This window comes from Ailuropoda melanoleuca, chromosome 8 (assembly GCF_002007445.2).
Source record: "Ailuropoda melanoleuca isolate Jingjing chromosome 8, ASM200744v2, whole genome shotgun sequence".
NCBI classification, from domain to species: domain Eukaryota; kingdom Metazoa; phylum Chordata; class Mammalia; order Carnivora; family Ursidae; genus Ailuropoda; species Ailuropoda melanoleuca.
Window position 1 is genome coordinate 57,224,080 of NC_048225.1, and position 13,632 is coordinate 57,237,711.

At 37.1% G+C, this 13,632-nt stretch overlaps 1 protein-coding gene across 1 annotated transcript; it reads right to left on the reverse strand.

Annotated features, from left to right (window-relative positions):
- Positions 1 to 8,819: 8,819 nt before the first annotated feature.
- On the reverse strand, positions 8,820 to 9,767 carry LOC100474511 (olfactory receptor 52E4). The gene has a single exon (XM_019793524.2). It carries the CDS (start codon positions 9,765 to 9,767, stop codon positions 8,820 to 8,822), a length of 948 nt encoding a protein of 315 aa, XP_019649083.2.
- Between the last annotated feature and the right edge of the window lie 3,865 nt (positions 9,768 to 13,632).

Here is a 13,632-nt window from a genome sequence, read left to right on the forward strand (position 1 = left end):
TGATTTGGATGCCTTTTATTTCTTTTTGTTGTCTGATTGCTGAGGCTAGGACTTCTAGTACTATGTTGAAAGGCGNTATGTTGAAAGGCGGTGGTGATAATGGACATCCCTGCTGTGTTCCTGACCTTAGGGAAAAAGCTCTGAGTTTTTCCCCATTGAGAATGATATTCGCTGTGAGGTTTTCATAGATGGCTTTCATGATATTGAGGTATGTTCCTTCTATCCCTACACTGTGGAGAGTTTTAATCAGGAAAGGATACTGTATTCTGTCAAATGCTTTTTCTCCAACAGTTGAGAGGATCTTAAGTTTCTTGTCTCTTCTTTTATTAATGTGCTCTATCACGTTGATTGATTTGCGGATGTTGAACCAATCTTGCATCCCCGGAATAAATCCCACCTTTTAATGTACTGTGGGATCCTTTCGGCTAGTATCTTGCTGAGAATTTTGGCATCCATGTTGATCAGGGATATTGGTCTCACTCTTGTCTTCCATTTTTTTTTTTTTAAGATTTTATTTATTTGACAGAGAGAGAGAGACAGCCAGCGAGAGAGGGAACACAAGCAGGGGGAGTGGGAGAGGAAGAAGCAGACTCATAGCAGAGGAGCCTGATGTGGGGCTCGATCCCACAATGCCGGGATCACGCCCTGAGCTGAAGGCAGACGCCTAACCACTGTGCCACCCAGGTGCCCCAAGTTGTATAAATTCTTTATATACTTTCAATATGAATCCTTTGCCAGATATGTCATTTGCAAGTATCTTCTCCCATTCAGTAGGTTGTCCTTCAGTTTTGTTGATTGTTTCATTCTCTCTGCAGAAGTTTCTGATTTTGATTTAGTTCCAATGGTTGATTTTTGCTTTTATTTCCCTGGGCTCAGGAGACATATCTAAAAAAAAGTTGCTATGGCCAATGTCAGAGAAATTACTGCCTGTGTTCTTTTCTAGGATTTTTCTCGTTTCAGGGTTTACATTTAGGTCTTTAATCCATTTTGAGTTTATTTTTGTATATGGTGTAAGAAAGTGGTCCAGTTTCATTCCATTGTATGCAGCTGTCCAGTTCTCCCAACACCATTTATTGAAGAGATTTTTTCCCATTGCATGTTGAAATTAATAATTTGACCATGTAATCATTGGTTTGTTCCTGGGCTTTCTATCCTTTTCCATTGATTTATGTGCCAATTTTTGTGCTAGTGGCATAGTGTTTTGATTATGACAGCTTTGTAGTATAATTTGAAAGCTAGAATTGTGATACCTCCAACTGTGTGTGTGTGTGTGTGTGTGTTTCAAGATTGTCTGGGCTATTCAGGGTCTTTTGTGGTTCCATACACATTTTAGGATTATTTGTTCTAGTTCTGTGAAAAATGTTGGCATTTTGCAAGGGATTGCATTAAATCTGTACATTTCTTTGGGTAGTATGGACTTTTTAACAATATTTGTTCTTCCAATCTATGAGCATAGAATATCTTTCTATTTGTTTGTGTCATCTTCAACTTCTTTCATCAATGTTTTATGGTTTTCAGAGTATGGGTCCTTAACCTCCTTGATTAAGTGTATTCCTAGGTATTTTATTATTTTTGGTGCAATTGTAAATGGGATTGCAGTCTTAATTTCTCTTTCTCTTGCTTCATTCTTAGTGTGTAGAAATGCAACAGATTTCTGTACATTGATTTTGTATCCTGCAACTTGTACTGAATTCATTTATCAGTTCTAGCAGTATTTTTGGTGGAGTCTTTAGGGTTTTCTATATAGAGTATTGTGTCATTTGCAAATAGTGAAAGTTTCAGTTCTTCATTACCAATTTGGTTGCCTATTATTCCTTTATGTTATCTGATTGTTGGGGCTAGGACTTCCAGTACTATGTTGAAATGAAAGTGGTGATAATGGACATCCTTGTCTTGTTCCCGATCTTAGGGGGGAAATCTCTCAGTGTTTCACCATTGAGTATCAAGCTGGCTGTCAGTTTTTAATATAAGGCCTTTGTTATGTTGAGGTAAGTTCCCTCTAAACTTACTTTGTTGAGGGTTTTTATCATGAATGGATGTTGTACTCCATTAAATCCTTTTTATGCATCTACTGAAATGATCATATGGTTTTTATCCTCTTTCTTATTGATATAACATATCACATTGATTGATTTGTGAATATTGAACCATTGATCCTGGGATAAATCCCACTGGATCGTGGTGAATTATTTTTAATGTCCTTATTTTCAGTTTGCTAATATTTTGTTGAGGATTTTTGCATCTAGAGATATTGGCCTGTAGTTCTCTTTTTCGTGGTGTCTTTATCTGATTTTGGTATCGTGGTGCTACCAGCCTCATAGGTTGAATTTGGAAGTTCTTCTATTTTTATTGGACTAGTTGAGAAGAATAGGTATTAACTTCTTAAATCTTTGATAGAATTTGCCTGTGAAGCCATCTCATCCTGGATTTTCATTTGTTGGGAGTGTTTTTTATTACTAATTCAATCTCCTTGCTGGTAATCAGTCTGTTCAAATTTTTTTATTTCTTCCTGCTTTAGTTTTTGTAGGTTATATGTACCTTTTGCCATCTTAATTGCTGTGTCTTGCTGTGGACCTCCTTGGGTTGATTTTGTTTGGTGATCTCTGTGCCTCCTGGATCTTGATTTCTGTTTCCTTCCCCAGATTCAGGATGTTTTCAGCGATTATTTCTTCAAATAAAATTTCCAATCCCTTTTCTTTCTCTTCTCCTTCTTTATGGTATCACTGAGTTCCCTAAGTCTATTTTCATTTCGTATAATTTTTAAAATTTTTCCTCTCACCTGCTCAGCTTGATTACATTCCATTTATCTGTCCTCCAGGTCACCAATTTGTTCTTCTGCTTTGTCTGGTCTACTAATTATTCTATCTAGTGTATTTTTAATTTCATTTATTGTATTCTTCATCTCTGATTGGTTCTTTTTTTTTATCTCATTGTTAAGGGTCTCACTGATGTCCTCTATTCTTTTCTCAAGTCCAGTATCTTTATGATCATGACTTTAAATTCTCTGTCAGGCATACTACTTATCTCCATTTCTCTTATGTCGCTTGTGATTTTTGTCCTGTTCTTTCATTTGATATATATTTCAATGTCTCTTCATTTTGTTTAACTCTGTGTCTGTTTCTGTGTGTTAGGAAAGACAGGTGCATCTTCTGCACTTGAAAGTAATGGCCTTATAGAGAAGAGGTCCTGTGGTGCCCTACCATGAAGTGTCTCTGTTCACCAGAACATGGCATTTTGAGTGTGTCTCTTACATGTGATGTGTGTGTCCTGCTGTCGTGGCTGAACCACTTTTTCCTTCAGTGCAGTCATCTGCAATGGCTCTCTTTGCCTGTTGTGGCGGTGTCTGGTCCCTGTGGTGTTAGTGGGCCGGTACGGGGATACTTTTGGCTTGAGTTGACTCAGACTAGGCATTTTGCAGAGAAGCAGTAGCACCAAACTGCAGCGTGCTTTCCCTGTCCAGTCCCCTGGGAATTTTTTTTTTTTTTTTGTGAGTGGTACCTGCAATTAGATCAATTGTATGCTTCCAACCCTCTGCTGAATCTCTAACTAGTGTGTATGGTTATCTTTCCCTCTTTCCAGGCCAGGACTCACTTTGGACTGGTGTGGATCACTGTAGTGGCTGCTTGCACATTGTCCGGCCTGTGGCTCTATGCACCCCCATATGGGCTCTGGCCAAGAGCGTATTGAAGAAGGCAGAACTGCTCAAGTGCAGTGCAGTGGGGTGCCATGCAGTGGGACACCTGCATCACCCCGATTGAGGTAGGCTGTCCAAACGGGTGGAAGCACAGCGTGGGGTGAGAGGACATGACAGTGTTAGCAAGTTAGGTAAGGAGCCCACAGATGACCATGTGTTTTCCCTGAGGGAGGGACATGGCAATGTCAGTTCCTCTGTTCCTGGAGGAGTTCTCCAGTGATTTCTGTCCCTCCAGGACACATTCTGAGATTAGTAAATAACTCCTTCCTGTATGTTCCAGGCACCTTTCAAACTGTTACTCCTATGCTGTATCTCCTCAGGCTGTTTGTTGTCCTGTCTCATTAAGACAACGACTCATTGTCCTCTCACCCTCCAGGCTCTCCCAGATCATAGCACACTGATTTTTTAAAATTCCAGGTTTTAAGTCCTGCTGGTCCTAAGAACTCGGTGTGATGGTGCTGCTATGGACATTCATCTTTCCCATGTGGGTTCCCTGGTGTGAGAGTCTGCTCCTTCCCCTCTCCAGGCCTACAGCATCTCTCCCTCCTGTGGATGGTCCCACAAATCTGTTTAGTTCCTGACCGTATTTCTACCCTCTCTACCCTCTTACATGTGGTCTCTTCTCTACACTTAGTTCTGGTGTTTCTTCTGCCAGTCTTCAGGCCATTTTCTGGCTTATTTATTCTGATGTGAGTGTTATCTAGTTGTATCTGTGGGATGAGGTGAGCCTAGGGTCCTCCTAGTTCACCATCTTCCCCAGAAGTCTGGAGAGTAATTGACTTTGTATCCTGCAACCTTGCTGTAATTGCTTATCACAGCTAGGTCATTCTACCTATGATAATTGCAGGCATATGTTCACAGAAATTTTATACACAAACAGAGCTACTTTATTCATAATATCCAAAAAATGGAACCGATTTAAACATTTATCAATAATGACTTATTGACTAATTATTAATGACAATAATGGGCAAAATCAGGCTTATCCATATAACATAATACTACTCAGCATTACAAAGGTATGATACATATCACATGTGGATAAATCTTAAAATAATATGCTTAGTGAAGAAAGAATATACCAGAAGAGACATAGTGTATAATTACATCTATATGAAATTTGAAAAAAAACCAAAACCAAAAACCCCAACCTAATCTATGGACATGAACTGTCATTTTTTGGGAAAACAGGTTGGGTTTCAGGAAAAGACAATAAGTATGTATTTCATAGGCACGTGAGGAAATTTAAGGGAATAAAAGATATGTTTATTATCTTGGCAATTCTTTCACAGATTAATACATATGGCAAAATATCTTAAATTGTATATTTTAAACATATTCACTTTACTGTATGTCAGACTTCAATAAAGTTGTAAAGACATTTTTAAAAGTATATCCAACGACTGCCATAACATAAGCCAAAGACATTAGTATCACCTGGGTGTTCTATATGTGGGGTTGAAATATCCTTGAACTTCTACTTTTCTCCTCCTTGTATTTTCCTTATCACTCTCAAACTATATTGGTTTCCTCATTTCTTTCAGATTTCAAAGACAGTGCAAAATGCAGTGCTTTTTTTCTTCCTATTTCTTCTGCTTAAAATACTCTCATCAGAGTTTGCCTTATTAAATCTGTTGTCTCCAAATACTTTCTCACATACCATCTACTAAATGATATTTTCCTGACAACCCTAAATAGAAATATATCTTCCACCACATACACAACATCCCCTTATTTCCCTTTCTTTATTTTTTCCACAGTATTTATCGCCAACTGTTTTTATTTACTATATTCATGCTTAAAACTTTATACTATTAAAATAGTTCAGACTTGCCAAAATGCAATGAGTCCACCATAGCCAACTTCTCCAACAAATTAAAACTAAAATCTGGACAAAGTACAAAACAATTACCACAGAATTCTAGTAAGTTAGCAAATCAATCAAGTTAAAATGAGTCAAATTTTGAAGAAGTGATTTATATCATGTAAGATCTCAAGAAAATTTTCCCCCATTTGTTCCTTCCACTGACTAGAGTGCAAGCATCCCACAGAGATATAGGAGCTTGTACAGGGTACAAAAATGCAAGGACTGTTTACTGGTCAGAGGATCAGGAGAACGGTGTCTGTGAGCTGGAGAGAAAGAGGAGAATCCCCCTATTTCTTCTTTGTTTTTCTACTAGACCCAACTGAAAGTTATATCCCTGTGATAGAATAGTACAAGCAGCTAAAACTCCAAGAGAAGGTTTATTTTTCTGGCCAGCAAATAAAAGAAAGAAAGAAAGAAAGAAAGAAAGAAAGAAAGAAAGAAAGAAAGAGAAAGGAAGGAATATAGGGAAAGAAAGAGAAAGAAGGAAAGAAGGAAAAAAGGAAGAGGGAGGGAGAGACAGAGAGAGAGAGAAGGAAGGAAGCAAGGAAGGAAGGAAGGGAGGAAAGAAGGAAGGGAGGGGAAAGGGAAGAAAAAAGAGAAGGCTGATGTTGGAGAGTGTGTGTGAAATTCCTACCGTTATCCTCCCTCCCTTTCTTCTTTTTTCTTTTCTTCTCTTCTCTTTTCTTTTCTCTTTCTTTCTTTCTTTCTTTCTTTCTTTCTTTCTTTCTTTTCCTTCCTTCCTTCCTTCCTTCCTTCCTTCCTTCCTTCCTTCCCTTCCTTCCTTCCTTCCTTCCTTCCTTCCTTCTTCCTTCCCCAAGAGCAGTACCCATTTTGATGGCATGGTGATACATGCAGCTACAGTTCTGCCAGAAATGCTGTCTTTCTTGATCATGGCAATATGAGAGGTGAGCCCTGATAACTGCAGAATATGAAAAGAATCTTGGAGAGAAGAGAGCTGGATAAGTGGCTCCTTTATTTCTGTATATGAACTGACACAAACCATAAGCTTATTCCTGAGCTGCACATGCATACGACAGACCCAACAAAACACAACAAAGGCACTGAGAACTGAACTACAATAGAAACCATCTCTGAGTTTCAAGATGAGTGATACAAATATTGGACAGACAAAAGACAACCATTAGAACCACCACAGGAGGCAAGTTAAGACTTGTAGTCTGAACACAACTAAATTTCCTGGTAAAACAAGACAAAGGAAAACAAAATCAATCCTCTACAAAAGATTTTAACAAGATCCATATTCAAAATGCCCAGGATAAAAGTTTAAAAAAATTATTAAACATATGAAAAACCAGAAAACATGCGACTATCGAGGGAAAGATGATCCACAGATCCCAATCCCAATATCGCTCAGATGTAGGAATTGTTATACAAAGACTCTAAAGCAGTTATTACAACTATACTTCATGACTTAAAAGTAAACACTATTGAATTATGTGAAAGGTCCTCAGCAGAGAAAACAGAAAGTATTAAAAAAGAACAATGTAATTTTACATGTAAAAGTCTTAACATCTGAAATTCATCAGATGAACTCAATAGAAGAATGAAGATGAGAGAGGAAAGTGTAAACTTGAAAACAGATTAAGAAAAAAATGATTCAATCTGAAGAGTAGAAAAAAAATATTAAAGTCATGAACAGAGCCTTAGGGATGTGGAGCGCATATAAAAATCTCTAATATTCATGTCACTGGGATCCCAGAAGGAGAAGAAAAAGATATTGGGCAGAGAAATATATTTAATGAAACAATAGGCAATCATTTTCAAACTTGGTAAAAGATATAAATTTACAGATTTTTAAGACTCCATGATCCCTAAAGAAGTAAACTAAAAGAAATGCATATATGTAGGAAAAACACACGGAATTGATAAAAACCAAAGATGAGGAAAAAATATTGCAAAGAGTCAGAAAAATATGTCATATTATATATAGAATGTATTCTCCAGGAAAACATAACCATACTAAACGCATATGCACTTAAGTGCAGAGCTTCAAATTATATGAAGGAAAACTGAGGGAATGAAAGAACATATAGTCAAATGCACTATTATATTTGGAGAATTTAAAGTTCCTCTTTTAATATCCAATAGTACAAATAGAAAATTAACAATCAAAAGGTGTGGGATACAACTAAAAAATAGATCCGACAAGGCGCCTGGGTGACTCAGTTGGTAAAGCGACTGCCTTCGGCTCAGGTCATGATCTTGGAGTCTGGGATTGAGCGCCACATTGGCTCCCTCCTCAATGGGGAGTCTGTTTCTCCCTCTGACCGTCCCCCCTCTTGTGCTCTCTCTCTTTCTTTCAAAAAAATCTTTAAATAATAAGTTAAACTAAAATTTATATTATTAGATATTACTAGAAAAAGGCTATATGGTAGTAAGTATACATTAATTACTTTCATTTACCATCTTTCTTTATTGGTTATAAACTCCACTAAAGGAAGTAATTCTGCTTCATTTGTTTACCCTCATGTCTTCTATGCCCATGTAAGTGCTAGGCACATTACAGAGGCTTGCTAGATACTGAGTGGATAGATAAATGCAAAATCAGTCATCATTTTGTTTTACTTGCTCATTTCAGGAGTAAGAGTTCTGTTTCTTTGAAAGTTTTAGAAGTTTGAAAAATACTCAATGTTTGTAATAGCAGTGGAAATGACTCACTTTACAATCCATATTCATTCTCAAGAGAGCTCTTACAATGCATCCTTCTGTAAGTTGCAAAGTGAAACCCTAGGGCTTACCCAACATTTTTTTCTTCTGCCCACTTTTCACCAGCTTTCTCTTATGGCTACAGTGAGAGTACAAATCAACCCAATTCAGATTGCCATTTGGATTACCTAGTCTAAAATTTCTCCATTAAAAAAAATAATGGTTAGATGGATGTTCTTATCTGGTTAATTTTGTAAGATAAACTAATAAGTGTTTCATAAAGACACTGAGCAAACCCATAACACACAGCAGAATAATTTCACACACTGAAATAATCTTACCTTTATTAAGTACTAAAATATCCTAGAAATAGTGCTAAACACTTTGTAACCATTAACTTATGACATAGGTACTATTATATCTGTTTTACAGATGCTTGTTAGATAAATCAAATATAATTTCCACTTATAGAAATAGTAAGTGGAAGAATTAAAATTCTAATATTTGGTCTTGCTAAAGCTGGAATCCAACAACTGTACACCAAAGAATTATAGGAGGATGGGAATAAGTAGAAAATAGGACCCAGAATTCTCAGCTGATTTTAGTCATGAATAATCGTAGAACACATTCTCGGATCTGTCTAGTCCTTACTCCATAGATGATAGGGTTCAGCATAGGGGGTACCAACAAGTGCATGTTGGCCAGCAGGATGTGGGTATGGCGTGGTATATGCTTACTAAAATGGTGGGTGAGGAAGGAGAAAAGAGCAGGGATGTAGAAGGTGAGGATGACACATGCATGGGACCCCCAAGTGCTGAGGGTCTTCAACCTGGCATCTTTGGAAGGGAGATTAAATACGGTACGAAGTATCTGTACATAAGACAGAGAGATACATGTCACATCAGTCCCAATGATTAAGATAATGACCACCAAACTATAAAGACTATTGATGGAAATGTCAGCACAAGCCAATTTCACCACAGCCATGTGCTCACAGTATGTGTGGGGGACTACAGTGGACTGGCAGTACGGCCATCTCCTCACCAGGAAGGGATGTGGTGTCATTAGTACTAACCCACGTAAAAGAGCCACCATGCCAACCCAAGCCACCACAGAATTGGTAAGAATGGATGAGTGTCTCAGTGGATTGCAGATTGCCACATACTGGTCGAGTGCCATGGCCACAAGAAGCCCTGACTCCACCCCAGAGAAAGCATGGATGAAAAACATCTGAGTAACGCAGGCATGGAAGCTGATTTCATGATAATTGAACCAGAATACACCCAACATCTTGGGAAGAGTGGAGGTTGACAAGATGAGGTCTGTGATGGCCAACATGGAAAGAAAATAGAACATGGGCTCATGGAGAACAGTCTCAGTTTTGATGATGAAAAGGATGAGTATGTTTCCCATGAGGGCAACAATATACATTGAGCAGAATGGGATGGATATCCAAATATGCAAGTCTTCTAGACCAGGTATGCCCATCGGGAAGAAGGTAATAGGATTGGTGAATACAGTAGAATTCAAGTCAAGCATGGTGATTCTGGCTACATGAAGATATATTCTTGCTTTCTTTTTTCTCTCCTTTATGCCTGGAGCAGTCAAATGCACATATACTCTAATAAATATACCATAAAATTATTTAGTGTAAAAATGCAACTGAGCAAATTTATTCATATTTTAAGTCCTCCTCGATGAGCTTCTCTGAAATTACAAGTACTGCATTACTCACTGCCAGCTATTAATCTTATTAAGAACTAGCTGGGGTACAGAGTGTCTCCTTAGGCTGAGAAGCTCCACAGTGTTCTGCCTGACACTAAGTATTCTCTTTCTGTCTGTGATAACCAGGCTGAGCAAAAGTTTGGTCTCTGAGAAACAAACTGAGGGCTTCAGAGGGGAGGGGGGTGGGGGAAGGGGATAGGCTGGTGATGGGTGGTGGGGAGGGCACGTATTGCATGGTGCACTGGGTGTTATATGCAACTAATGAATCATCGAACTTTACATCAAAAACCAGGGATATACTGTATGGTGTCTAACATAATAAAAAAACATTAAAAAAAAGTTTTGATAAATAACTCAAGTTCCTCACATTAACAAGGCAATAGGGGGAAACCTGTAACATTGCACTCACTGAAAAGCACCCCTCCAAAATAATTATGGTCCTGGAGACTCTTTGCATGAGGTAAATTCTAAATAGAGATGTTTGAAAACAAGACATGAAGGAATAATAAGCTCTCCCTACTTACAATGCTTTGAATGACAATACTTTTGAAATTTGCTGCCCTGGTGAATTTTTGGCCATAAAAGAACAAGCATCTGATCACTTAAATGTATAATAGCTTTAAAACGCAACAAAGTCATTGACACACCCCAAAAAAGTATGCTGGATTTTCTGGGATCCCTAGAAAAATGTGACTTGGAAAGATTGCCCATGTTTTCATGGTAATTCATGTGTGTGCATGTGTGTATATATATATATGTATATGTATATATATATGTATATCCTGAAAGGATAACTATTAGATTTGTGTGTATATCTATGTGTAATATATATAAATGTAAATGTGTAATGTATATATACATATATACAAATATATAATTTGTGTAAATATGTGTGTATATATACACTTGTGTGTGTGCATGTGTGTGTACATATATAGATCCATATATAGATCCATATATATATATATCCATATATATATCCATATATATATATTTCCCCAAAGGATAACCATTAAATTTGTTTAACACAGTTCCTAGAGAGGGGAAGTTACTTGCTAAAGAACACAGCCTCTTTTTATTATGATTGAAGTGTAATTGATATACAATATTATATTAGTTTCAGGTGGATGACATAGCAATTCCACAATTCTGTACATTACTCATTAAGTCATTAAATCTTTCTTTATATCAAATTTATACTGTGGTGTTAACTGGGTACACGAGCTTCTTACCACACCTAAGAAATTAGAATACACTTTGGGGGGCGCCTGGGTGGCACAGCGGTTAAGCATCTGCCTTCGGCTCAGGGCGTGATCCCGGCGTTATGGGATCGAGCCCCACATCAGGCTCCTCTGCTATGAGCCTGCTTCTTCCTCTCCCACTCCCCCTGCTTGTGTTCCCTTTCTCGCTGGCTGTCTCTATCTCTGTCAAATAAATAAATAAAATCTTTAAAAAAAAAAAAAAAGAATACACTTTGGGAGAGAAGGACTGATGAGCTCTAAATCAATCAAACATCATCAACATTTGAAAGTAGTAACAGTTACTACCTTTTGATATCATAATATGTACCACACAAAATGCATATGTCATTTCCAGTGCCCAATTGCTGACTTGTATAAAATCTGGTGAGGCCACCATTATTCTCAATGTATAAAAGAAGCAACTTAAACTTTACATAAGCTAAACATTCCTCTGAAGTCACACAATCAGCATGCTGTAGGGGAAAACACACCCTAGTTTCACTCCAAGACTACACCTCTGTTCCACTACAATATGCAATAAAAATAAAGAGAACGCTCATGTTAAAGGTTTTCACAGATTTTATCATAAAGGATTCTCACAGCATATTCAGAAGCAATAAGGATGTACATTCTTATTTCTTTTGTTTTGTAACCGTGGTTTAATGGATTGACTAATAGGGCTCATGCAAAATCCATAAAATAATCCTAAACTTTCTATTCCAACATCTCTGTTAATGGCCGATGTTCCCTGTGAAACTAACTCACTGTGAAACTAACGACGAGTATGTTATTTCTTACTAAATTACTCCTGAGCCCAGAGAATATACCTGCATACACTTCCTTTTCCCAAGTTGGTACCAGCTGACTTGTGGACTGGAATTTCCAAAGGATAGTTGAGGAAGACTTCAAGAACTTCCTCATCTAGCCTTATAAATGGCTAGTTCTTTGTGCTGGGTACACTGATTTACCTGTCAACCATGAGGCAATCCAGAGAAGTCTCTAACTTCTCTTCAGAGGGACCGCCTTGTCTTCATGCCCTAAGTTTATGTGCAGCACAGCTGGATCTCAAGAGTCCAAAGTAATTTTGAGTATTTGTTCCTTAGCTCTGGAAAGCTCTTCCTCACACTAATACACTACAGTCCCCTCATCACTGCCTCTTTCACTTCTTAGGCTTGAGTATACATGGATGAGTTGTTTATCCTTCCAGATTAATTGTGTTGTTGAATCAAAGCCAGGAACTCAGAGATTTGAATTATTCCCACATGAAAGGCTAATTTCAGATTTTATAGCTCCACTGGGGGCAGTCCCAGGGGCTCAAAACCTGCAACAGGTGTTTCCTTACCTTCTGAGAAATATAAATGTTGCCAGAGGGAATACACAATTACTCTCACAATTACTCCATCACATGATGTCAGTTGATAATGAAATTTGATTTGAGTGAGGCTTTGAAATGAATAAAAAAAGGCAGCAGTAACTCTTAAAAATTAACAAAAAGTCAAGGGAAAATTGCAACAGTAATATGTCCTGGAGATCTAATGAACGACATAATGATTATAGACAAAAATGCTGCATTATAAACTTCAAAGTAGCTAAGAGATTAGATTTTAAGTGTTCCTAACACCAAAAAAAAAATGGAATAAGATAACAAAAATATAAAAAATAAGATAAAAATAAGAAATGTTAAAAAATATGATTAAAGGTGTTAGCTAATGCTACAGTGGTAATCACACTGCGATATATAAATGTGCCAACTTAACAACTGTATACCTTAAACTAATGCACTGTTATGCATCAACTGTCTCTCAATACAAATAAGTTTTTTTAAAAAATCAAGAGTTTCAGAACTCACAGAGATCTCAAAAGCAGATAGAATAAAAAGATAGATTACCCAGATAGGCATATAAATATAAATTATTCTTGGTAGAAGACTTCTCAACATTAATGATAAACAAAATATTGTCAATTAAATTTATCCCAGAAATACGTTTGGTTTAATATCTGATGATCAGTGAATATAATGAAAAAGGGAAAAAATATAATTATATCATTACGTGTAGAAAAGGCATTTGTTAAAATTCAATAGCCATTCATGACTAAAACTAAAATATCTTAGCATAGTCCAGAAATTAAGTTTACAATGAGGTGTTCTCAATCCAATAAAAGTATATTCAAAACATAAATAAGTAACCCTAGAGTAAGCATTACACTAAAGGCAAAAGATTTGATTGCCCCCTTGAGGTGCTTAGAGGGCATTCAATACAAGATAATAGAACAATTAAAAGCTAGGATAATTAAGACAGTGTGCTATCAGTTCAGAGACAGAAAAACAGATCAGTGAAACAGAATAAAGATAAAACAAAGTCACATATGGTGTTCTAGAAGATACGGGAAAACTATAGACAATATCTGTTATGAACATTGATGCACAAATCCTCCAT

Excerpts from the sequence above, each read along its gene's own strand:
- LOC100474511 (XM_019793524.2), bottom strand. The coding sequence starts at position 9,767 with ATGCTTGACTTGAATTCTACTGTATTCACCAATCCTATTACCTTCTTC.